General features: G+C 41.9%; 1 protein-coding gene across 1 annotated transcript in view; it reads left to right on the forward strand.

The window, feature by feature from the left end:
* The first annotated feature begins 11,746 nt into the window (after positions 1–11,746).
* The window catches only part of fndc3a (fibronectin type III domain containing 3A), a 94,286-nt gene continuing 81,445 nt past the window's right edge, over positions 11,747–24,587 (forward strand). The window contains exons 1-2 of the mRNA XM_079513617.1: positions 11,747–12,307; positions 19,443–19,586. Of these exons, the coding sequence (XP_079369743.1) occupies positions 19,476–19,586 (111 nt within the window). The 5' untranslated portion in view covers positions 11,747–12,307; positions 19,443–19,475. The remainder of the gene's footprint in view (positions 12,308–19,442; positions 19,587–24,587) is intronic.

The raw sequence follows: 24,587 nt of genomic DNA on the forward strand, positions 1-24,587 counted from the left end.
CCTTCCTAAAGGCCTCACCGTGGGTTTGTTGGGCTTCTTCCTCACGGAAGACACAGGCTGGGGCGCCAACCCATACTGCTCCCGGGTGCCGTCTACTTTCCGGCTGCCACCCGTCTCTCCGGTGGTCACCAGACTATTCCTGGTTGTCATCACGTAGTCTATTCCTATGAGTCACTATAAATAGAATAACTAAAACAAAATACATACATACATACATGGATGCACCTGGGACGCATCTATCTATCTATCTATCTATCTATCTATCTATCTATCTATCTATCTATCTATCTATCTATCTATCTATCTATCTATCTATCTATCTATCTATCTATCTATCTATCTATCTATCTATCATCTATCTGACTTTTATTGAAATTAACAGAATTAAGCTTGAACCCTGAGCATAGATTGAATTCTGCCATCCAAATTCCAGTTACAGTCTTTATTAAAAAAATAACCACTGTGTGAATGTTCAACAATGACAAATTCAGACAACAAGCTTATTATTTATCACACAGTCTATTTGCATTGCAACCACCACACCGACTGTAGGTGCCAATTGTCAATGTTTTTTATGTTTAAGTGAATTCATGATTAAGATTAATAATTATTTTGGTTAAAAAGGTTAAAAAGCTATGCTGGATATTTGATTGCATTTCATGAGTGTCATGTGTGTTTAAAAAGGTCTAGCTGACCTGATCTGAGTGTGACCTAATTATCCTTTGATGTTAATGGGAGCCAATTTGGACCAGTTGGAGGCACCTGTGTGTATTTCTGTTTGATGTCACAGTCTTGTAGTCAGTTGGAGTCAGACATAGAAGGAAGCAACACAGTTTTTTGACCATACATTGGACTCTGTAACTTTTGGTGTTTTTTCTCAGTAAAACCTTTTTAAGAAAAGTTACTTTTGTCTTGTCGTTTGCGTACAACTACTGTTTTGTGTTTTTGTGAGGTCTACTCCACCAAGTGGTACATTTTTAAGAACATTTAGACGGAGTGCCACTACATTTAGTCAAAAAACTGAGCTAATGAGCTACAGTTGGAACTTGCCTGGACATTTTTGGAGGAAAACAAGTTCACCTGAAGGAAAGGTAGTAACAGGGGTAATCTTTTGGAGTGATTCCCAAGACAAGGTATTAAAAATATAATTTTCCATGTGCTTTGTGACACGAAGATACTACCTGGATTTGTGAAGCTAAGTGGATTGGATTTCTCTTCTATGCTATATTGACTGTGGCTCTCTCCATGTGAGCATAATTTCAAGCTTTCATTCAACCTATGTGGAGTTTTGCATCACTTGAGAAGTTGTTTTGCACTGGTTTGATTAAGAAGAGTGACTATACAAAGTGCTTTTAAGCTTTTGCATGCAACTTGAGCATTCTACTCTGCAATTGATATGATGGCTGATGAAAAAGAAAATGAACCTGAAGGTGTGGAGGGAGGAAGGTCACGCAGACAGTCTCGCAAACAGACTGAGAAAGCAGTAGAAGAGAAATTGCAAAAAAGCATTGCATTAAGGAGACAGAGATTGGGAGCTCTGACAAGCAAAATGAATGAGATAGAGCCATTGATGGATGATGTTCAAAACTTGCAACATGTAAAAGATGTGTACAAAGGTGATTTTGCACATGCTTATGATGAGTTCTTTCATTTCAATAACGAAGTTTCAAGTCTTTTGCCTGAGGATGAAAGAATAGCGGATCAAGATATGTGGTTCGAACCCAAAAGGGCAAATCTACACCAGTTCATGAACACAGTTACAAATTGGATTGCAAGGCAGGATCAGTTAACAATGATGAAAGGCTGTGATAATGAAAATTACCTGCAAGATGGAGTTAAACCAAGTGATAGTGTATCACAGGTTAGTGTCAAGGACACAGGAAGTGCTCGCAAAGGTGGGTCTCAAGTAAGTCGTGCTTCAACAGTGTCACGAGTGTCGTCAACACGTGTTAGACAAGAGGCCGAGCACGCAGCACTGCTTGAATTTTCTGCTGCACTCAAGAAAAAACAGCAGCTTGCAAAAGCAGAGGCTGAACTTAAAGTAGCAGCGGCTGAAATTAAAGCTAAAAAAGAGGAGCTCGATTTGGAGACTGCATTAGCAGCAAGCAGTGCAAAAATAAAAGTACTCAAAGAGCATGAAAGACAGGAAGATGGTATGAATAGCTATCTGGCATCACAAAGACCACGGCATGGGAGTGTGAAGCAGGAAAGAGCCAGCAGTGCTCAACCAGTAAACGTACACTTTCGGGCACAGTCACAAACGTCACAGTCACAAGTTTCACAAGAAGATCATCGCAATTTCAATCAGGGCACCAGAGGTGATGGCATAATAGAAGTCCTGCAGAAACAGAATGCAATAACGGAGTTGCTTGTAAGCCAACAGAAGCAATCCCAGTTACCAAAAAAGGATATTCCTGTGTTCAAGGGTGATGCATTGCAGTACAAATCTTTCATCAGAGCGTTTGAGCACTCAGTAGAACAAAAGACTGACACTGATCAAGACAAGTTGTACTTCTTGGAACAATTCACAGCTGGTGAACCTCAAGAGTTAGTTCGCAGCTGTGCTCACATGCCGTCGAGGAAAGGTTACCAAGTAGCGAAGCAACTTCTCCATAAGCACTATGGGGATGAACTAAGGATCGCCAGTGCGTACATTGATAAAGCCCTCAAATGGCCGACGATCAAGTCCGACGATGGAAAGGCTTTAAGTGCCTACGCAATGTTCTTAGTTGGATGTCACAACACTATGGAAGACATAGACTATTTGGAAGAGATGGACAATCCAACCAACCTGCGAACGGTGGTGTCTAAACTACCATACAGAATGAAAGAACGCTGGCGTGATGTAGCCTACGATGTCAAAGAGCGACAGGGCAGAAGAGCGAAGTTTGCGGATTTGGTCAGATACATTGACCGGCAAGCTAAAATAGCTACAGATCCCCTCTTTGGTAATATACCAGACAGCCGCCCAGTCACGGCTGGACAGAATGATCAAAGAGAAAGACCTCCTGTGAAGAGAGAATTTCGTGGAAGTAGTTTCGCAACCAACGTTTCAGATGACAATCAGCAGCCTCAAGGAACATCTTGGAAGCCAGAAAGAACAAGCAAAACAGTGAATGCTTTTGAGAAGCCGTGTTTGTACTGCCAGGAAGATCACACACTAGCTTCGTGCAACAAGATCAAGAAGCAGCCACATACAGAACGTGTGGAGTTCTTGAAGTCAAAGGGCTTATGTTTTGGGTGCTTAACTTATGGACATCTGAGCAAATTCTGCAAGAAAAGAGCAGAGTGTATCGAATGCAAATTAAAGCATCCAGACATTCTACACACAGAAAGAGAAGTTTCTGTCTCACGTGAAGCTTCACCTGAAAAGGATGACGGTGCACAGGGAAGTGAAGTTTGTGCACAAGTTTCTGTCACACAAGAATCCTGTAACGTCACAGGGGCCGGAGAACTTGAATGTGTTCTGTCAATAGTACCGGTGAAGGTCAAGACAGGAAAGAGTGACAAGTATGTGGAAACGTACGCGTTCATTGATCCGGGAAGCACCGGAACGTTCTGCACGGAAGCTCTGCAAAAGAAACTGAACGTTAAGGGGAAGCCAACCCAAGTACTTATCAGCACCATGGGCCAAGACACGCCTGAAGAACGGAAACTCCTGAGCAGTTGTGTGATATTGGATCTTGAAATATGTGGGCTAGAAGAGAACAAGTATATTGAGCTTCCGAAGGTGTACACCCACAGCTACATACCTGTTCACCCTGAAAACATACCGAAGCAATCTGATATCCAGAAGTGGCCGTATCTCAGCGAAGTACACCTGCCAGAATTAGAAGCAGACGTTGGCCTACTTATTGGAGCGAACTGTCCACGAGCAATGGAGCCATGGCACGTTATCAATGGTCAAAATGGAGGACCGTATGCTGTGAAGACTGCCATCGGCTGGGTCGTGAATGGACCTATAAGGAAGGAAATGAGCAACACAGAGATAAAACGTCCTCAATATTCATTGAACAGACTCTCTGTGGTGGAGATTGAGAAGCTACTGGTTCAAGATTTTCCAGAGCGCAACTATGACGACAAAGAGCTGTCCCAAGAGGACAAACAGGCTGTGCAGAAAACCACAATCTTTGAGAACGGACATTGCAGCATTGAATTGCCGATCAAGAAGAACGCAAAGCCTACTAACCATGTGGTTCAGCCTACAGTCAGTTTGCTTAGGAAGTTCAAGAAGAAGTCTCACGGCAACGGCTTCAAGGACACCATTATTGGCAAAGACTGCACTGTTCAAGTTCCAACAGATGAACCGAGTCGTGATGACTGCACCATGATCTACATACCGCACCAAGGGGTGCATCACCCTAAAAGAAAAAGGATAAGAGTGGTCTCCGACTGCACAGACTCGTTTCAACCTGTTCAACTGAAAGAAACCCTTCAAAATGATCCTGAGATCAAAGTCAAAGCTAACATGGAGCCAAGGAACGAACTGATCGAGTACTACTCAGACTGGCACAAGCTCGCCTGGATTCTAAGGCTGAGGAAAACTTTGCAGCAACTGAAAGAGAAAAGAAAGGAGTTATCACAAACAATCAGGACGCGAAGATCATCAGTGACATTTAAAAAGACCCTGCAAAGCAAAGAAGAGAATCCAAGACCTATAGACTCTGCTCTCTGTTGCAAGAAGCCAGGCCAGAAGAAAAGGACCTAACTGAGAAGAGGACAGGAAAAATGAAGATTTGATTAAAAAGAACATGTTTAAGTATGATAATTGATTAGTCCTCCTGCCTAACCAATTAGGGGCCGGGTAATGTAGGTGCCAATTGTCAATGTTTTTTATGTTTAAGTGAATTCATGATTAAGATTAATAATTATTTTGGTTAAAAAGGTTAAAAAGCTATGCTGGATATTTGATTGCATTTCATGAGTGTCATGTGTGTTTAAAAAGGTCTAGCTGACCTGATCTGAGTGTGACCTAATTATCCTTTGATGTTAATGGGAGCCAATTTGGACCAGTTGGAGGCACCTGTGTGTATTTCTGTTTGATGTCACAGTCTTGTAGTCAGTTGGAGTCAGACATAGAAGGAAGCAACACAGTTTTTTGACCATACATTGGACTCTGTAACTTTTGGTGTTTTTTCTCAGTAAAACCTTTTTAAGAAAAGTTACTTTTGTCTTGTCGTTTGCGTACAACTACTGTTTTGTGTTTTTGTGAGGTCTACTCCACCAAGTGGTACATTTTTAAGAACATTTAGACGGAGTGCCACTACACCGACCATACCCCACACTGTTTGTGAGAGAGAGAGAGAGAGAGAGAGAGAGAGAGAGAGAGAGAGAGATAGAGACATAGAGAGAGAGACAGAGAGAGAGAGATAGAGAGGCTATAAGCTCACAGCGCGTCACAAGCTTACATCTGCTATTTTTGAAAAATCACACTGTAATGTGAAGTGAGCGGTGCCTTTGGAGTCAAGCACAGTTGTTGACTTTATACTAGAATTTTTTACCTCTGGCCTGGGTGTAATGAAGAAAAAAATGTAAAAACTCAGCTTCCCATCATGCACCTGTAACCCATTGTAATAGTTGTAGTTGTAGTTCAATGAAGTGAAGCTCAATAGCGCCACTTGAAGATAGGTCACCCTGCAGGCCAGCAGTATTGCAGCTGTCCGTACTCAGACATAGGGATAGGGACCTACATAGTACATACATAGAGCAGACGTTCATTGGAGCAAAAATCTTTGAGTGAGTGTGATCGAACTACTGATTTGGCATTTGTAGAATCGGCTCTCAGGTCTTAATGGGTTAACTAAATTAGCTGTTTGGGAACCCCTGGAACCAGAGCCACACACATACTTGACTACACAGTGGTTCTTGTGGCAGCGGTGGCCGAACGGATTGCGGAGCGGTCTTGATACCGGAAGGTCGCCAGTTCGAATCAGCGGTCCGACACGTTAAAATTACCACCGCTGAAGTGCCCTTGAACAAGGCATTGAACCACTACGATGAAATGTTCTATGAGCAGGGCCTGGCTGGAAACAAGTTTTTGAGCTTAGCCCAGATACCCTGGGTAAATATAGTAATCATTTCATTTCATTTCATTTCCCAAACTCTTTAGCCATGATGACCCAAAAGAGAATTTAGCCCGTTTGCCCGGGACCCAACTTAGTGAAAATAGCAGATTTACAAGTTCACAATTTATTTTCTTTTTTTCCCCTTCCTTTTCTGCCTTTAATCATAGTTTCAAGTGGAGATTCACAGGAAAGAGGGAGAGAGAGAGAGAAGGGGAGAGACATGCAGCAAAGGTCATGAACGGGACTCGAACACGCGGCACGCTGTCAGGCCATTGAGTCTATATAGTCCATGAGCCGGACAAGTTTTCATTACGAAATGAGTGGGCAAAACCATACCTATATTAAATTGTTTAGAATGTCAATATAAGTAAATTAATATATGATAACACTTCCACAGGAGCAGCTTTTTCATATTTATCACACATTTTGTTATTTTCACCTATATACATGATGGGTGAATAGGATGAAAAAAATTAAGAACTAGTGATCACCATGAAACTTCCCTAGTTGATTAATTACATAAAAACAATGATTTATTGTATTACAAGTTTTCTGAAATTGTATCTTTAAATATGCAAATTAGGCATTATATAGGAAAATATGCCTGATTTCGCCTAACTTTCCCGAATCAATATTCAATCCAAATATTGGATTGAATATTGTATTGACAGTCAACATTCTTATTTAATTTTGTTAACATGTCAAAGGTTTTAAATGAGGGAATATTCAATGTCCATATAGTAGCCAATGTATCATCTAACTATAAATGCAAAGTCTGTCTGTACAGCTGTACGTTTGTAATCCATGTAACTCGAGAACCGTTCGCCCCACCTACTTCAAATTCGACACACGTGTTCCACACCCCCACAGGGAGTGCAGTTCCCGGTGTCGAGTTGGTCGGACCCATGGTTGTCCAGAACCGCCACAAAAGGCCTCTGCCCGGGCCACTGACATCACAAGGCATAGACCCCATATTTGGGCATGCCTGACAAAGATGGGCATAAATGGTGATACCGCTGACATCACTTCTGACATCACGAGCTCAACAGCCAGCTAATAGATGACAGTTACAGAATACAGATCACCTTTTTTACATGCCAATATGCCCAAAGGTACCCGAGACTACCGCAACTGGATGCGTGGCGCACAACAACGTGCACGGAGAGCTGAGTCAGACAAAGCACGAGATGCACGCCTAAAGCTGCAAGATCTGTGGTTGGTGTCAAATTTGCACACTCAGTCCACGCATCACCCTGTGTCCAACCGACATCATCTATCCATTCACTCTGCCCCGCCAACAGTTTCCAGTCCGACCCTGCTTCGGCATGACTGTCAATATGTCTCAGGGCCAGACACTACACCGTGTTGGGGTCTTCTGCATGAGGGACTTCTTCAGCCATGGCCAGTTCTATGTGGCGGCCAGTAGGGTTAGCAAATCAAGCAGGCATTTTTGCTCGAGATGAAGAGACAAACAAGAAGTGCCAGTTTATCAGCAATGTTGTTTTTAAAGAGGTCCTTACAATATAAGTGCAGTGCCCGGTGTCGAGTCGGTCAGACCCATGGTTGTCCAAAACCGCCACAAAAGTCCTCTGCCCGGGCTCTGTGCAGGGCCCCTGCCCAGGCTCCCACGGACTGGAAAATTCAGTCCTTTATTTCCGAGTGATAATCAGGCCCTCTTCTTGGGGTTGGTTATTGCATGTTTGTAATTTGCACATTGATGTGCATTTCAAGCCATGTCAAGCACGTGCATCCTGGGAGCTTGCATTTGCGACTGCAGCAGCTGCAACACTACATTAGGAGCTGGAGATCAAAAGGGTGCCCAGTGATATCCCTTGGGCAAATTTAGTTATTAACCCCTTAATGCCTGAAATACTAACAAATCCCTGAAAATAAAGTTTTATGGTATTTCATGCGAATTACTTGGTCTAAATGCATCAAATTTGCTTTCTACATGCGTTTGTGGATGTGGATAGGCACAATGTAGTAGATTTATGATGAATGCATTATTAACTAGAACTGCACTCTGTCGAGTGCCTACTTGCTTGTTGCACACAAGTAGGCCTGGCCTACTAGTGCGCAAGCAGAGCGTGCAAGTACTGTAGACCGCTACAAACGTTCAAATCTCAGCCTCTCTGTGAAAGAACGTTTGCAATATTGAATTATTAGGTTTAGCTATTTGCTACGTACCTTGCTTTTGGAGGAAGAAAAGTAGTATTTTGAAGTATGGTAATGATTACTTGTGCCTGTTATGGCAGTGGTGTCAGATTACATACATGTATACATAGGGGCATTACCTTTAGTCCACCCAACACTGTAACATGTCATCGTTACGTCACCTTCAATAACCATGAATTACACCCTGGCATTGGTACATATATTCATCACGTCATATGCTCATATGTCTATATATGTATATGTCTATGTGTATGTATATGTAATTTCTGAGTTGATTAGTGGTATAATGTGGTTACTCGGGTGGTCTGATGCGTATGTCCCTTTAATCCACCCGACACTGAAACATATAATTACGTCACCATCGTAAACCAATTATACCCTGGCATTGGTACATATCTTCATCACGTCATGGGACATACGCTTCGTAGCATGACGGAAAACATACCTGCACGGTCTGCTTCCGTATGTCCCGTGCCAGCATATGACGTCATATCATATGCTGCTAAGGGACATTGGTACATATCTTCATCACGTCATGGGACATACGCTTCGTAGCATTACGGAGAACATACCTGCACGGTCTGCTTCGTGCCAGCATATGACGTCATATCATGTACTGCTAAGGGACATACGCATCGTAGCACCTGACTGATAACATTACTTGCACGCTCTGCTTGCGCAAGTAATTAATGCATATTAACCCCTTCATGCCTCAAACCCCCAAATCCCATAAAATATATTGTTTAAATGCATCAAATTAGCTTTCTAGAGTGTTTATCCGCATGAATGTGGATATGTACAATATATTTGATTTCAGAATAGGGCATTTTTAGATATTAACCCCGTCATGCTTAACACAGCAAAAGCCCATAAAATAGGCCTACAATAATTAATGCAAAAGCAACAAATTTGCATTCCAAAATAAATGCTTATTTGGAAGTGGTCATGTCCACCACACCTCCTTTCCTATGAATTAACTCGATCACGTATTACTTTATTACACTTATTACTTTTATTACTTCATTACACTTATTACTGCAGGTCTTTAGGGCTCAGTGGCCTGATAGATCTGTCTTTTTCCATCCGAACTACTCTCGGTCTCATGCTGGTGTAAGATGCCCATCAACATTTTGCCACAAAGATGTTTAAAAGTGGGGGATCTATACATTCTCAATGAATCTGTTGGTGGTAGTGCAGCTGGTTTGAAGTACATGCATGACCTTTCCCATTCTTTTCTCCCAGACTAGTAGTCTAGTTTCCTCCATAGTTTCCTTAACGGAACAGGACCTGAAGGTCCAGAATGCACTTGCTGGAATGCCTATAGCACAAGATGAGTGTGGAAATCAGACCTGTTTGTAGCTACAGTGATTGGAGGAGATATATCATGATAGGACATGGTATTTCTAGCTGACCCCCGTCTCCCTGGCATCTCTGCTGACTGACCTGATATTGTAATCACAGTAGACCTATATCTCAAAGATTAGGTAGACATCACTGTCAGACAGGTATGTGGTTGACATCAGCTGGATGGTCCAAAGGTCTGATCCATCAATGACAGTGACATCTGCATCAGCAGCATTCCTCCCAAAGTGACGTCTTCAATGTGGACAATCACTTCTTTTCAATGTACAGTATTTAAAGAATCGATTTTCACTCATCTTCTAACACTGTGCTCATGCTTCTAATCTTTTTTTTTTCTTTCTTGGACTTTGTCTTTTTACAACAAACAAAGTGCTGCCTCTTTTCCAATATGCATGTTCATATTTATACCTTGCTTATTCGATGATGCTGTTTATTATTACTGTTCATCGGTGTTGAGGACCCCCTCTAAAATGAGATGATGCATCTCAAGGGGCTTATCCTTTCAATAAAGGTATATACATTTGCATTCCATCCTCTGTGAACATGGCAGTTAAGACTGGTGCCAGCTCATAGGCAAGGCCATCCTCCACATGAACATCACAGTCACTAGACAGGAGTACGATGACCATTGAATAGATATAATTTAGGTCATACACTTTGGAGTGTATCATTTGAATTGGATTTGGCTGTTGTTGCCACCATCTTCAACCTGAAAAGAAATATGCTACAGTTTCACTAATACAGATGGTAGAATATATTAATAATATGCATTAATAAATAATGCATTAATCATAAATGTTATACATTTTATACAATGTGGATTGCATATCCACATTCATAAACACTGTAGAAATCAAAGTTGATGCATTTAGACCAAGTATTTCTAATAACAAAAAATGCCCAAGGGATATCACTGGGCACCCTCTTGAATTATTAAGAGGTGACCCCATGCTACAAGAATCAGTTGACAAAAAAACTTTATCTGACGAAACCACGTTCAGCCAAAAATCACCCTTCGGTTCCCGGACTAGGTGGTGTTATGTGTTGATGTCCTCATTCAGCACTTATTTTCAAATTATTCCATTTGTGTGCAGAATTTTGCATTAAAAAGCCATTTAAGCATATATGAAAGTATTGAATAAGTAAAATGACTATTCCAATCAATTACCCTACTTGAATTATGCAGAAAGGTGTGATTGTAGGTCTCTACACAATAATGGCTCAAACGTTGATCATATATTTTTGTAAGAATGTGTGTGGTAATATAGGTGTCCACATATTCAATGCATGATAACGACCACTAAGCTATGTGTCTGCAATGGTTATCATGCCAAACTGTGAAGTAGAGATGCACAACAAGTCAAAAAAAAATCACACCAGCTTTGCCCACCCATTTGATTCTATAGCTGGCCCTGACTCGTGTTATCACACTATAATAGTGTTTCTGATTATATCTCTAGAGTTACAAAACGTATAAACACATGTTACCACTCATATTAAAGCTTAGAATGGTGAGCAGTTTTCTATAGCCATTAGGAACATGTTGGTTCTTAGCACACACTTCCAAAATGGGGATATTTGCAAGCCTTATTTTAAATTTCTTAGATGTGTGTGTGCAAAATACTGCATTAAAAGCCCATTTAAGCATATATGGAAGTTTTGTGGAAGTAAAATAACCATTCCAATCGATTCCCCATATTTGAATTATGCAGAAAAGTGGTTTCATTGGTCTCTGCACAAAGTAAGGTTCAAAAGTTGTTCATATATGTGTTGTCACAATTTGCATGTGGCAATATAGGGGTGCATGTATTCAATGCATGATAACTACCACTAAGCTGCTAGTCTGCGATTGTTATCATACAAAAATGTGAAGTAGAGATGTACAGCTAGTCAAAAATTCAAACAAGAATTTGCCCACCCATTTCGTAATTAACGCGCAAATTAGGGGGGTCTGGCTCATGGACTAATATATGTGGCATGCGTCTGGACTGGAATAGAAGGGCTGAACTCTGAACTGAAGGCCAGCACTAGGCCAGAACAGAGGGCCAGAATCATACTGTACTTCCTTTGGAATAAGAAGACGTCATGCTGGTTGGTGGTGTGTATAGCGCGCATGCGCGAACAGTTCCTGTAAGTGATGGCGACCGTCCAGCCTTTTATACGCGGTGGTGGATAGAGCAGCAGCAGCAACAACAAGGGGCTAGATGGCTGGAAACAACCGTCTCGATCAAATCGGCGATTAAAAAAAGAAAAAAAAGGAAGAAAAACACCTCACGTTGTGTATTTGCGTATTTATTTCTGAAGCGTCACGTCTTTAATTAGGAAGGAAGGAGGGAAGGATCCGCTTTTATAGTGTGCGAACTCAAGACGAGCCGCCCGCCAGTCGCCACTGAGCCACTCCGTCCGCAACACGGTTGAGGAAGAAGAACGAGCCGGAGGAAAATAAGCTCCCATCTCGCATTCAAATAAACTATTAAGCTAGGTTAGCATTAGGCTAGCCGCTACAATGTTCCCCCTTCCCGTTGACTTGGCAGGGCTTTAGCTTCTTTGGCTAAACGCTAAGCTAGCTGTCCATATCGGCGGTGCTGAAACTGCAGGCTGCTTATCAGTCTGATCGTCTCGGTGGGTGTAGGGAAGCTCCGCAAGCCCAAGGCAGGCTCGTCCCACACCGTGAGACTGACTGCTGCCGCCGACCGACTGACGAGGTAAGCGGCTATAACTAAAGTGCCTCTCTCTGTCTCTGCTCTGCTCTAGCTGGTGCTAATGTAATGAGGAATGCTAAAAGCACCGAGCACGGTGTCTGAAGGAAAATAAACTTTTATTTTGCTAGCGTCAACATTGGCTAATTGGGTGTAACATTATGCGTCAGCTAGCATTTAGGACACACAGACAGACAGACAGACAGACAGACAGACAGAAGTCTGGACTACAGTAACTAAATACCATATGGGACAGCAGACCATGGTGGCTGGCTGCTCATCTCACAGTCAAATAATCCATTTCACTCAAAACCTGCTGGAGCTATAATATGGATATAATCTTATTCATTACTGGTGGATGGATGCTTGTACCTGATACCGGATTGAGGTTAACTACGTAGTTAGCCAGAGCAGCCATAACAAGTTAGCCAGGCCCATACAGTATCATCATCACCACCATCATTCATCTCATGATGGAAGGTACTTAAGTCAACATATGTTTGGTTTGTAATGAAGGCAGTGGCAGGAAAGCATTTCTCCACATTTGCTAGGTCTCTTACAAGGTTGACGGTTGATGGATGAACACTTATACAACAGTTAAGCCTTGATTTTTAAATCCTTATCGTCCATGGCCATCGATGCTGTTCCAACTCATGATGCTTAACAGTGTAAAAACATGTTTTCTTGTCAGAATGTCCCTGGTGAGATTCTGTCCCAGGTGTCCCCTCTGCCTGCTAAGTGAAATCCGTAACTGAAAAACACTTGGTTTCAGGTTACTGGCTGCTATCTAAGTGACCGTCAAATGTGAGTTGACAGTCGGAGCAAAAACAGATGTGGCGCTAATTTGGATAGATGCTATTTTGTTTGTTTCAATGAAACAAAAGTAAGTGTTGATTCAATTCTCATTCCTCATTGGGGAGATGGCACTCAACCGGCCACTGTAGACAATTACAGGTGATACAAAGGTGGTCTATGCAATTCATATTTAATAAATGGACTTTGTATTATAATATGCCCCCTAGAGACCTGTGGATCCATCCTACGTCCACAGGAAAATTGTCATCATTAGACTATAATCCTGAAATCCTCCACCTTCTGTTTCGTTTACCCCAGGGGTCAAAGGTGTGATCCCACTCCCTCTACCGACTGCGTTAATACCGTTTAAAAAACAGTTTAGGGCTTCAACTGGTTTTTAGCAATTATTCTATCGATTATGTTTTTGACTAGTAGAGTAATACAAAAATAACAGATCTACAAGCTCACAATGCATCAAATCATGATGCGTTGTGAAGTTATAGATCAGCTATTTTCACTATATTTCATTATCTTTGGATGTTTTGTTTTAACTTTTCTCCTACAATCAATGATTTTATTAAGTTATCAATAAATCGATAGTTTTTTATAATAGATTGAATCGATTATGTTTTGCTCGCCTATTCCAGTGTGTGACTTGTAGGCCTAATGACAGCCGAAGCAGCCTGTCGCCACCACCACCCTCATCTAAAGCCAGCCAGTAATACTAGGCTAATCTCTTGCTGCACTTCTACTGTAGCAGTAGCTCTCCTGAACCCAGTTCCTTGACCATCACACTGACTGCAAACTGACTTTGTTTAAGCTTAAGCAGGAGGGGGAGTGGCTAAAGCCAACAGATAAGCCAGATCACTGCAAGGTTTAGGGGCGCATGCGCTACATTATAATTATGTTCAAGGACATATGTTCCGTTTCCCCCTGCGCTTTGCTCCTTGGGACACGTTTGTTTTGCAAAAAATAAAATAAACAGAGTCCTGTTGAGTAGCTTTTTGATTGGTTAGTAGTATTTAGTTTTCAGCAGAATCACCCTCCCTCTCCACCACACAAACTGAACAAACCATCAACATCAGTGTTACTACTAAGTACTAAATGTACTTGGCTACTTCACACAACTGCTTCCCACATGTTTTAACCTCACTCCACGAATAATGTAGCTGTCAGTAGGCTGTCATTCTATTGATTTGTAGTCTGGACTGTGTGAACTTGTACCCCCCTTTCCCTTCCTGACCGTTATGTTGCATAACCTTCCACATCACAACAACATGTTATAAAAGTGTTTAAGAATGAATGCAATGGGTCAGGTTGAGTTTTGGACAGCAAAGTTTGATTTAGTTTTTTAGTCATATTCTTTTGAATAAAATTCTATTTAGTCATCTGATGTTTTAGTTTTAGTCTAGTTTTAGTTGTGGGGTCGCTGAAACAACATGACATTCACACTTTAAAAAATCTGCATAGTCTTTACTTTGAAATGTTTTGTCATTTTGTTAGATATGTAACTTTTAAAACTTAAGTGATACAACTTTGGACCTTCCCCACTCCTTCATAATTTCACAGAGAAACACTTACCAATTTAAAAAATCACACCCGTGTGAACTGAGTGGTGCAACTCCCCTCTCCCCCTGCCTCTCTCTATCTCTGTAATTAGCAGGCAACAGTGCAACACTATGTCTCTCTCTCTGTTTGTGGCACAACAGCGCCACTTTTGCCCCTACTGGTTTTGATTGATTGATTGAAAATGTTATTAACAGTTTGCAGAATTACAGTACATTTCAAGCACAAACTCGATACAAAGGCTGTTAACTGTGAGTGGACGACCCAATTAAGCATTACACTTGTTTACAACAGGATCCACCATGTTCAATTCATCAAAACATTTAGAGACGTACAAATAGACACTTCTATATAGACAAAGAACAGAACAGGAATTCATCATAATGGAGGTAAAAAGGGAAAAGAAACATGTGCAGTGAGGGGAAAAGGGTGGGGGGGGGGGGATTCCGATTTTACGGGGGCCAGTTTCGAATTGCAGCCATCCGTAGGTGCCCTTTGAAAGCGGTTTTGAAGGAGTCAAGGGATTCGCATGTCTTAATGACTGTTGGTAGGGCGTTCCACATTTTTGTGGCACAGGAGCGAAAATAATTTAGTCCCTTGTTTGTGCCGGATCTGGGTTGTACATGGTTCTCAGACCACATGGTACTCATAGTCACAGTCACATAGGTTCCATTGCTGTTCCTTGGAGTGGTTGCACCACTCAAAAATGCACCTTACTGTGGATGGACATGCACGCTTGAGATTATTACTTTGAAATAAGCGCCCAATGCATTGTCAATGGCCGTGGCCATTTAAAAGGTAGCAACACCAAAGAACACAAGTCTATTTCTTTTACAATGCTCTTGTAAGCCAGATCGTGGAGCCCAGGGAGCCAAATTGCTTATATGCTGAGTTGCTTATGCCAGGATTCGATCCCACAACCTTGTGGTTCAGAGACAAGTGCTCTTCCTATTGAGCTATTCCGACACAGGAAGCAATGTAGATTAACATTCCATGAATGTGTCATTTTTACACTACAGATATTCTTTTTACATCACCAAATTCACACGGGTCTGCTCTCCGATTTAATCCAAAGATCTAAACTGTGTAATGTGATGTATACATTTTGAGTTAAGACTGTTAACTACTTAATACTTTGGATATTCGAAACAAGTAATATGACATGCTGTGAGCTTGTAGATCTGCCGTTTGTGTCCAGGTAGCAGTCGGTAGAGCACACTCCATATGGGTCTGGTCCCATGTGGATATTTTAAATAAATATTTAAAACACATGCATTCCATACATTCCATAGGGCTGGACAACACATGGATGACATCCTCAACCTTTGATGCAAGCGGTCCCTATTATTGAGTGAAAGACAGACTATTAATATAATAAATAAAATATTTAAGGTGTTTTTCATTTCTAATTTTTGTTATATACGATAATTATTGTTTTTGGGCCTTTTATTAGATGGTATACACTACCGTAATTTCCGGAATATAAAGCGCACCAGAATATAAGCCGCACCAGCTAAATTTAGGGGGAAACCCAAATGTGTACATATACAAGCCGCACTGGACTATAAGCCGTTATAGCTGTTTTAACCCATATGCTGCCACCTGCTGGACGCAGAGCCAACTGCCGACTGCCGAGTGCCGAGCCCATAGGGCTGAGCCTATTTACACGGAGCACATACTGGCACTGTTTCCTGTTTGGAGCGTCCATCTTAATGCTAAATAAATAGCATCAATGCTAGTGAGCTAAAATGAAGCCATCCTTGCTCTAGAAAGCGCCAATGTTTGCATCTAAACCACCGGATAATCAGCGAAGACCTCCGAACATCGCACATTTTATCCAAACCATGGAGCGCTCCGTAGATTAGGAGTTATTCAGTTTTTTAGTCAGCCTGTATAATGGTCGGTGGACGGGATCGTGGTTGCGCAATCCATAGATTAGCCGCACCGTTGTATAGGCCGCAGGGTTTCAAAGCATAGGGAAAAAGTAGCGGCTTATAGTCCGGAAATTACGGTATACAGTCTGACAGGAAATGGGGAGAGAGAGATGGGGATTGGGGAGTGACAACTCAGGATCGGGTGTCGAACTCGCAACACGCTGTTAGGCTAGGTGCCCGGACCACTACGCCAGCCGTCCAGGCCATATAGGACAATTACGGTATAATGTATTAACTATTAAGGCATATATAAGGCTTATTAGCCAGGGATTCGTTTATAGTCGGGAAAAGACAACACATTAGGAGTGCAGTATTTATCTCACAATGTGTCGTGATGTGACACTTGTGATGTGAGCTTGCAGATCAGTTATTTTTTATATACAATATGGCTTAATTATTTGACCAGACTACCGGTAATCAATGTAGTCGAATATGAGAATCCATATCCGAAGAACTCGCTTCTCTGACTCTATTATCCGATTCATCGATAAAGGAATCAATAGAATAATTACTAAGAAGATAATTGATTGTTACAGCCCTAGACAACATTAACGCTATCATCGTTATTATAAGCAAAATTTCACATGTCTGGTTTCATCATGATATACTGTATCAATATATTGCCCTGCTCTACTGAAAATTATGCTATATTACCTATTCTCTCCTGTCATACCGTACTTTCCCTTTTCTCTTTGCTAAAGGTGAAACTAAGGTGTTTCCAGGCAAATGTGCTAGAGTTGCTCACTCTTACCTGACGACAGTCTCTACTCTCTGGTACATTTATTTTCATTTCCTTTCCTCCAACTACTTGTGAACAAAGTCACTGGACATGTTTTCAGGGGAGCTAGAAAATGCAAGGCTGAATAAATAATGTAATTTTAAGTTGTTAAACCTTGTTTTAAATTGCTTGGCTGAGACTACAAAAGAGTGCTTTAAAGGAGGTTGTGTTGTCTAGACTAGAGGCGAGTCAGGCTACTAGACTGCAAGCATAAACCCTGGCAAAAATGATTGCAAAACTCCCCAATGATTTTCCAAACCTAAATGTCACTTGTTGGAGACGACAATCATATTTACTTATAGGGGCATTCCACTCATTTTCAACATTTTACTATGTCATTAATATACCTTAGAGCTGTTAATAAAAAAGTCCCCCCATTCTGTGTTTTCCTAGAACTGGAGGTCTGAAAAAAATCATTAACATGGTGAATCACATCTTGATGATGTCATCATGACATAGTAAAATGTTGAAAATGAGTGGTATTCCCCTTTAAGCTTTACAATCATTCCATTAATACCATCAGCTCAGTTGTTTTTATTACCTTGCGCATTATTAAGCTGACCTTTTATTGAAGCAGGATTTTAGATGCTATTTCTCAAAATGGCTAGGGAAAGATTTTACACGTGGAAAAACCCAGTGAGCCTTATTTATATTAATAACAGCCCCCCCCCAACCCTCCCCCCAAAAAAGAAGAGAGAAATCAAAAAGCCTTCCAGTGCTTAATTAAACTTGGGCACATATGGATTTGCTTAATTAAGCTTGGGCACATATAGATTTCCAATAGAGCCATTTTTCATGGAAGCCCAGTGTGCTACTTGCCGACCGCTGTCTTTTAGGAATTGGTCTGGTCCCATGTGGAGCCAAATCATGTGTTTGCTCTTACTCTGCAGTTCATTATCTATTTATATGTTAACTTGCATCATACAAAATGGATACTCCCAGAATGGAAACCTACAATAGGCTCAATAACTGAAAGCTAATTTAGACGTTGGTGTCGCACACCGAAAATGGCCGTTTTACAAGCTCACACAATGACACAACACATGATGTGCTTTGAGCTTGTAGATGAAGACCGGTATAGGTTTAATAAAGTTTTTCCTCCTTTATAACTATTTTGTGTGCCCACATCTCCACCTTTTTTCAATATACTGTATGTACAACTGTCTTCTGTATCAAGCTCTTTAACCCTTGGTGAATCGGGTCATTTTGAGGTAGGCTGGTAGCTCGTGAAGCCTAATGGCTAAGGTTGAGAAGTATCACTCAACCTTTACAAATACTCAGGTGATTTTATAGTGCAGTGGAATAAATGAACGTGTAAAATGATCATGAAACCACAAAACTTTACCCTCGAACAATAATTCATCAATGCATACAAAATACATTAAAATCTATGATCGTTGCATGATTGCATCCCTAGTTTGAAAATCTGCACACCCAGAATGCCAGAATATACCAGAATAACTCGGGCTTCAGAGACGGGTGGTGCTTTATCTGACAGTAAAGGTCTCCACACATCGGGCGCGAATCGGATGCGAATTCGGATTTCTAGCGGCGTTTCTCCATCGGTTTCGCGAAAAACGCGGCCGGTGTGCAACTTCTAGCTTCTCCAGCATGCAGACTCCCTTCTCCTGGTATTCCTCTCTGGTAAGCCACTAAGCCAGAAGTTGTCGTTGTCCTTCATGATGTCAGCGAGCACTGCTCTGCCCAGAAATATCAATGTGTTTACGCCTGGGAGGGTCCTCGATGCAGATCTTGAATTTCGACAGCTTATCCACATCATCTTTGAGAACCCGCTCCAGGTAGAGCTGCCTGAGTTCCCTCTCCCTGCTAGGCACGTTGGAAGACCTGTGGCCTAGCTGATTTTTATTTTAACCAAGCCAGTAATGACGTGCCGGTAGCCTGTGGTACCCCTCTTAATCATGAGAGTTGTACCATAGGACTTTAACGTTTACTGCTCCGTTAACAAAGGCCTAATGACATGTGCCGGAACCCCTCTTAATCATGACACTTGTGCGATTAGGCCTTTAGCATTGACTGTTCTGTTAATAATCTCTACATGTCCTTGTAGGAGTACCTCTTCAGTGGTGTGAATGAGGGAAACATGGCAGACCACACACCACCTCTGGAGTCCGGCCAGCTTCTCAGCCCTGAACTCCCTCACTTGGCCTCACCACCGCCGCCAGCCATGGTCAACGGAGAGGGTCCCCAACAGGTAGGCTTAACCACTTCCACCTGGGGTTCATGGGGGTTTGATTATACCGAAAAAAGCCAAACTTCAGGCTCACAACGCAAGCTTGTAGGTCGGTTATATTCATATAAAATTGGGGCTTAAGTAGCTAAAACTCCTGCTCTTCACTACATCACACACTTTGTTTGCAATTATGATACATTAATTTATTTATTTTTAGATTTTTTTTGCGGCTTACGCCTTTTATTGGTTTTTGAAGGGACAGACAGTAGGCTGACAGGAAACGGGAGAGAGATGGGGGAAGACATGCAGTAAAGGCCGTGTCGGGCTCGGGAGTCGAACCTGTGGCACACTGCGACTGGATTACCAGTCGGGTGCCCAGACGGTTACGCCACCGCCTGGGCTATGATACATTAATTGAATAAATTGTCTTGTTCGGTTGAAAGATTTGGTCTTATTTGTATTGGGCTCAACCTTAAGTGAAAACAATATTTTTTCTCCAGTTGATATCTGTCCAAAACTATCTTTGAACTTTGATTTAGGGCAGACAAATACCGCTATGTTGAATTTAATTTGCACTTATGAAACCACATAATATTTCCAAAGCACATTTTGTCAGTGTTTCCTGTAAATTAGACGAGGAGACCCCTGTTACTGACACAAACACTCTATGATTACTATAGGAATGTAGAGCTATTTGACATTGATTTTGTTAAAATAAACATCACAGCATCTTAAAGGGACATTTCACCGCTGGAAGAAACTCCAGTCACTCAATGTTAATAGTAGTTGTAGTAGATAACAGTAGCACAATTAGAATTTTGCACTCTATTGCCAGAAAAATTATGTAGTATGTATGTTTGACTAGGGTTTGACTGGATTGCTGGATTACTACAATGCCCATAATGCTTTGGTGCACTCACCCCACCTTGTGGAGAGGGGGAGGGCTGTCTTACTGAGACAACATGTAGTCCAGGATGTAAGTGAGACCAGTGTCTGTGACATCACAGACACTTTGAAATATTACAATATCTAAAACACATAAACTACATAAAAACCACAGAAAAGTGTTTCGTGTCTCCCAAACATCATTAAAACAAGATCTGGTTGCAAAAGGTGAAGTGGCCCTTTAAATGGAATAGTTTGATTAACTGTTGCACAATTAATCAAAAATAATCAGAAATTGTTATTATTCTGTTTATAATCATAATTGCCAATTAATAACATATTTTGTCTAGTGTCAGCTTGCTCTCATCTCTTCACCGTCAATTAAACGAGCATCAATAACTTGTCTCTCCAATCAGGCTCACAGAGGAACAATAAAATCAGTGAGGCAATTACATGTGACAGTATGTGACCAAAGACATGACACTGGGAGCCACAATGAGCAACAACGGCATTACGGCATTTTTTACCCCTTTTTCTCCCCCAATTCAGTCATTATGCCAATTTGTTCCTCTCCACACACATTTCTGATTTGTCACTTCTGTTGTATCTTACTGACTCACCTACCAGTGAGTCCCGCCCAAAACTCATGTGACAGATTAATAATAGATTAATAATCAGGATTACAATATTCCACAATAATAATCGGGAAGATTTTCATTGCATTTGCAGTATCTGAACATTGTCCAACCTGTTTGTATGACTTTAGATTGCCCCAGAGTCTAGTGTGGGTGTGATGTGTTGGGCCAATGTAAATGAGCCACCTCTGGGGAATTACACATGAAACCTGATGCCTTTTGGTGGCCTGTCTGTTTCAGGTGTGAACTAGAAATGCTCACTGCCTTCGGAGAGTTCCAGAGTGTAACTCTGTACCGAAAGTACCCTCATGTGATGCTCTGTCCGCTTGACCGCCTCTGCAAAGTAGATTTGAGGTGACAGGTGCTTGTTGACTATCAGCCCTCTCTCTGTCTGTCGTTTTTGTCCTGATACTAGCTGTCAACCGTCTGAGTTAAAGATAGAAGGTGATGCCTCCCGTTCATCTCCCTTCGGTGTCTGGCTGAGATTGAGTGGCCATGACAAGCCTGGGTGATTTCCCTGTCATTTTGACGCTCATCACTTTGATTTGCTTAAGTGTCCGTGACTGCCTAGGGGCGGCCTCGCACCCACAGTGGGGGAGTGTCTTTTTCCACCATTTGCCTCTCCCCTGACTCGCCTTTGCACAGATAAGGCTCTCACTAATATTAGCATTGCCACAACAAACATCATTCTCCAACTGCCTTGTCACCTTCCACACTGGTAATACCCCGCCTCCGAAAGGCCTTTGTTCATGTAGATATCAAATTGTGCCTGTTGTGTTGCTTTGTGATGGCTGGTGTTCCTGCATGGAATTTAGAAACCTTATCTCTGTATGGTCACGTGGCCTCCTCCTACATAAATGGTCTACATTTCTACAGGGCCTTCAAAGTTTTTAACAATGGGTGTTTCACATTCAGCCACCGAAGGCAGTGACACCATGCATCGGGAGCAGTTAGGGGTTCAGTGTCTTGCTTAAGGACCCTTTGACACAACGTTGGAACCTTATGGTTTCCATATTTGCCACTCTACATCCTGAGCCACTGCAGTCCCCAGGCCCATAGCTATCAAAGTTTATTGGGAACTTTATAAAATGCAGAAAAGTGAAGCTCTCTTCTTCCCTGCCGTGTACAATTGCTGCACTTGCATCTTGGGGTCATGTATATTTATTATTTACATCATGACTTGACAAGACTTCTGATGAGGAGGAACAATTCGTGCTTATTGCATTTTTCAAAACAATGTTTTTATCAACGCAGTTTGTTTGTTTACTACTGGTGGAGAGTTTTTATTGGCAACACCAGATAAAATATTCTCTCTGATTTAGACTGCAAGCTTTTCACTGCTGATTGCAGGGTGTGTGCATAGTGCATATGGGTTTGGTTTTGCAGAAGACCTCAGAGCTACAAGAAGAACCAGACGGAGACCTGACCTTAGCACCCACCTGGTCTTTGTCTGAGGTCTTGGGAGGGTCTTGTGTTTGTCTGAGGAGGCGTGTGAATGTGGTGACAGCTGGGGAGTGAGGAGTAGGGACCACCGGAGGGCTCTGGTCCCTGACAGAGTGATGCAGCACTGTAGTGACAGTGAAGAGAATTCACAGCGATAGCTGACCCCTCCACCTTTAAGCTTTTTTAGCATGGGGACAGTGCAAGGACACCTCATTCTTTTGAAGTATAGATCGTAGAGCTTTATTATCGGTATCAGCCGAGAGCATGGGAGTCTATCCCTGTTACAATGCGCTAGACCCCTGGGAGATGGATAGTTACCGCACAACTTTCCGCACCCAAGCCCTGCTAGTACTCATCCACTAAATTGGCGGGGCCCGGGATCGAACCATGATGACCTTTTGTTCCAAAGACGAGAGCTCTACCGACTGGGACACTAATTAATCTCTTTGTACCTGGTGCCTATTGCAGCCTCTGGCTGGTATTAACTAGAGACTGGACCAACTACTGTGAGTCATGGTAGGGTAGGGTTGCACGAATACAACTAAAATGATGATCACACTTATTTTGCAGAATATTGTAATCCCCATTAGTTATGATTGATGTGATTATCACTCATCAGTGTCATATCTTTGGCCCAATGATATGTAATGGCCTCTGTGATTGTATTGTTCCTCTGTCAGTCTGATGGATGAGGTGATGGGCTGTACAGTGTTGTGGTTATTAGTCCTTCTTTAATGGTGAAGAGACGAAGGTAAGGCGCAACAGCTAGCCGTATGAGATATTTGAGTAAAGTTTCATGATTATTGTATAACATAATGAAGATTTTTGTTTTCTTTTGATCAGTTGAGCAACCCTACGTAATGGAGAGAAAGCTTTGCCAAGGGGGTCATTACTTGAGATAATTGCTTTTTTTATGACTTTGGCCATGGCATGATTCACTGTTTCCATCCATTTAATCCTCCCCCAGACCAACATTTCTCCTGCTCTGGCCTTTTAGTTTGTGAGCGAGTTGGAAACTGATGAATCTGTCTGTTTGTCAATACTTGTGTCTAACTAATGCATTAGTCACCAAGCTGTTTTCCCCTGGCTGGTATGGGCCCCCCCCAGTCCCCACTGCCCTTTTACTCTTGAACTAATGTATACGACAGGAATGTCATTGTTTCGTCTTGTGTGTGCATTTGCATTAGTTGTGAACCAATTTGTCGCTCTCTCGCTTCATGTAAAGCTCTCATCTTGACACTTGTTATTAGCCAAGTAAGAGTCTTAAATCCCCAACGAACGTGGGAGTTTCTGCCAAGAGTAATGAAAATAACATTGTGATAAATTGTTAGCAGGTGCAAGTTGTTCTCTACCCGATTATAAAAAACACCTTTCATGGAATCGGTATCTAGTACAGCCTTTCACTGTGCTGCCTCAATCAACTAATCAGTGAAACACTCCTGACACTCCCTAGACCAGGGGTTCCCGTGTCGTAGATTTATTTTGGGTCATCGAAAATATATATATTAAAAAAATAACCTGCTAGCGAGTAGCCTCCCCCAGGAGTACGTACCCTTCGTCCTACGTCCTCGTCCTCCTTCCACCTAACAATCCCTGCTTACAGGTGCTGCCCCGGCTTTCCTAAAGTAGCTCCTCTTCTAGGAAAAAGGCTTGAGCCAGACCATTGCCTGACAGCTAACAGTATACTGAATCCATAGGATGCACAGCCTGTGGGAGGAGGTAAATAAAGTGGGGTGCGCACGCTTATCCAACATAGGTTGATCCGACATGCGTTGCATCGTGCTTGCGGTTAGGGTTAGGTTAGGGCAGGTGTGTCCAAACCTTTTTCAAAGGGGGCCATAATAGAAAATATTAAAACATCCAAGGGCCAACTACATCTCCTCAACTGACATAAATGTGCCTTCGGACTATAACAAAGTCACATACATTTGCATCTCATTTAAATGATTTTAAGTAACTATCATCATCAATATTTCATATATATGGTCTTTTGTTAGGTGTGCCATGAACAAATACAAAAGTAACTTTTCAGCCTTATTTCACATTACAAAATGTAGCC

The sequence above is a fragment of the Electrona antarctica genome, assembly GCF_951216825.1.
Source record: "Electrona antarctica genome assembly, chromosome: 11".
NCBI lineage: Eukaryota > Metazoa > Chordata > Actinopteri > Myctophiformes > Myctophidae > Electrona > Electrona antarctica.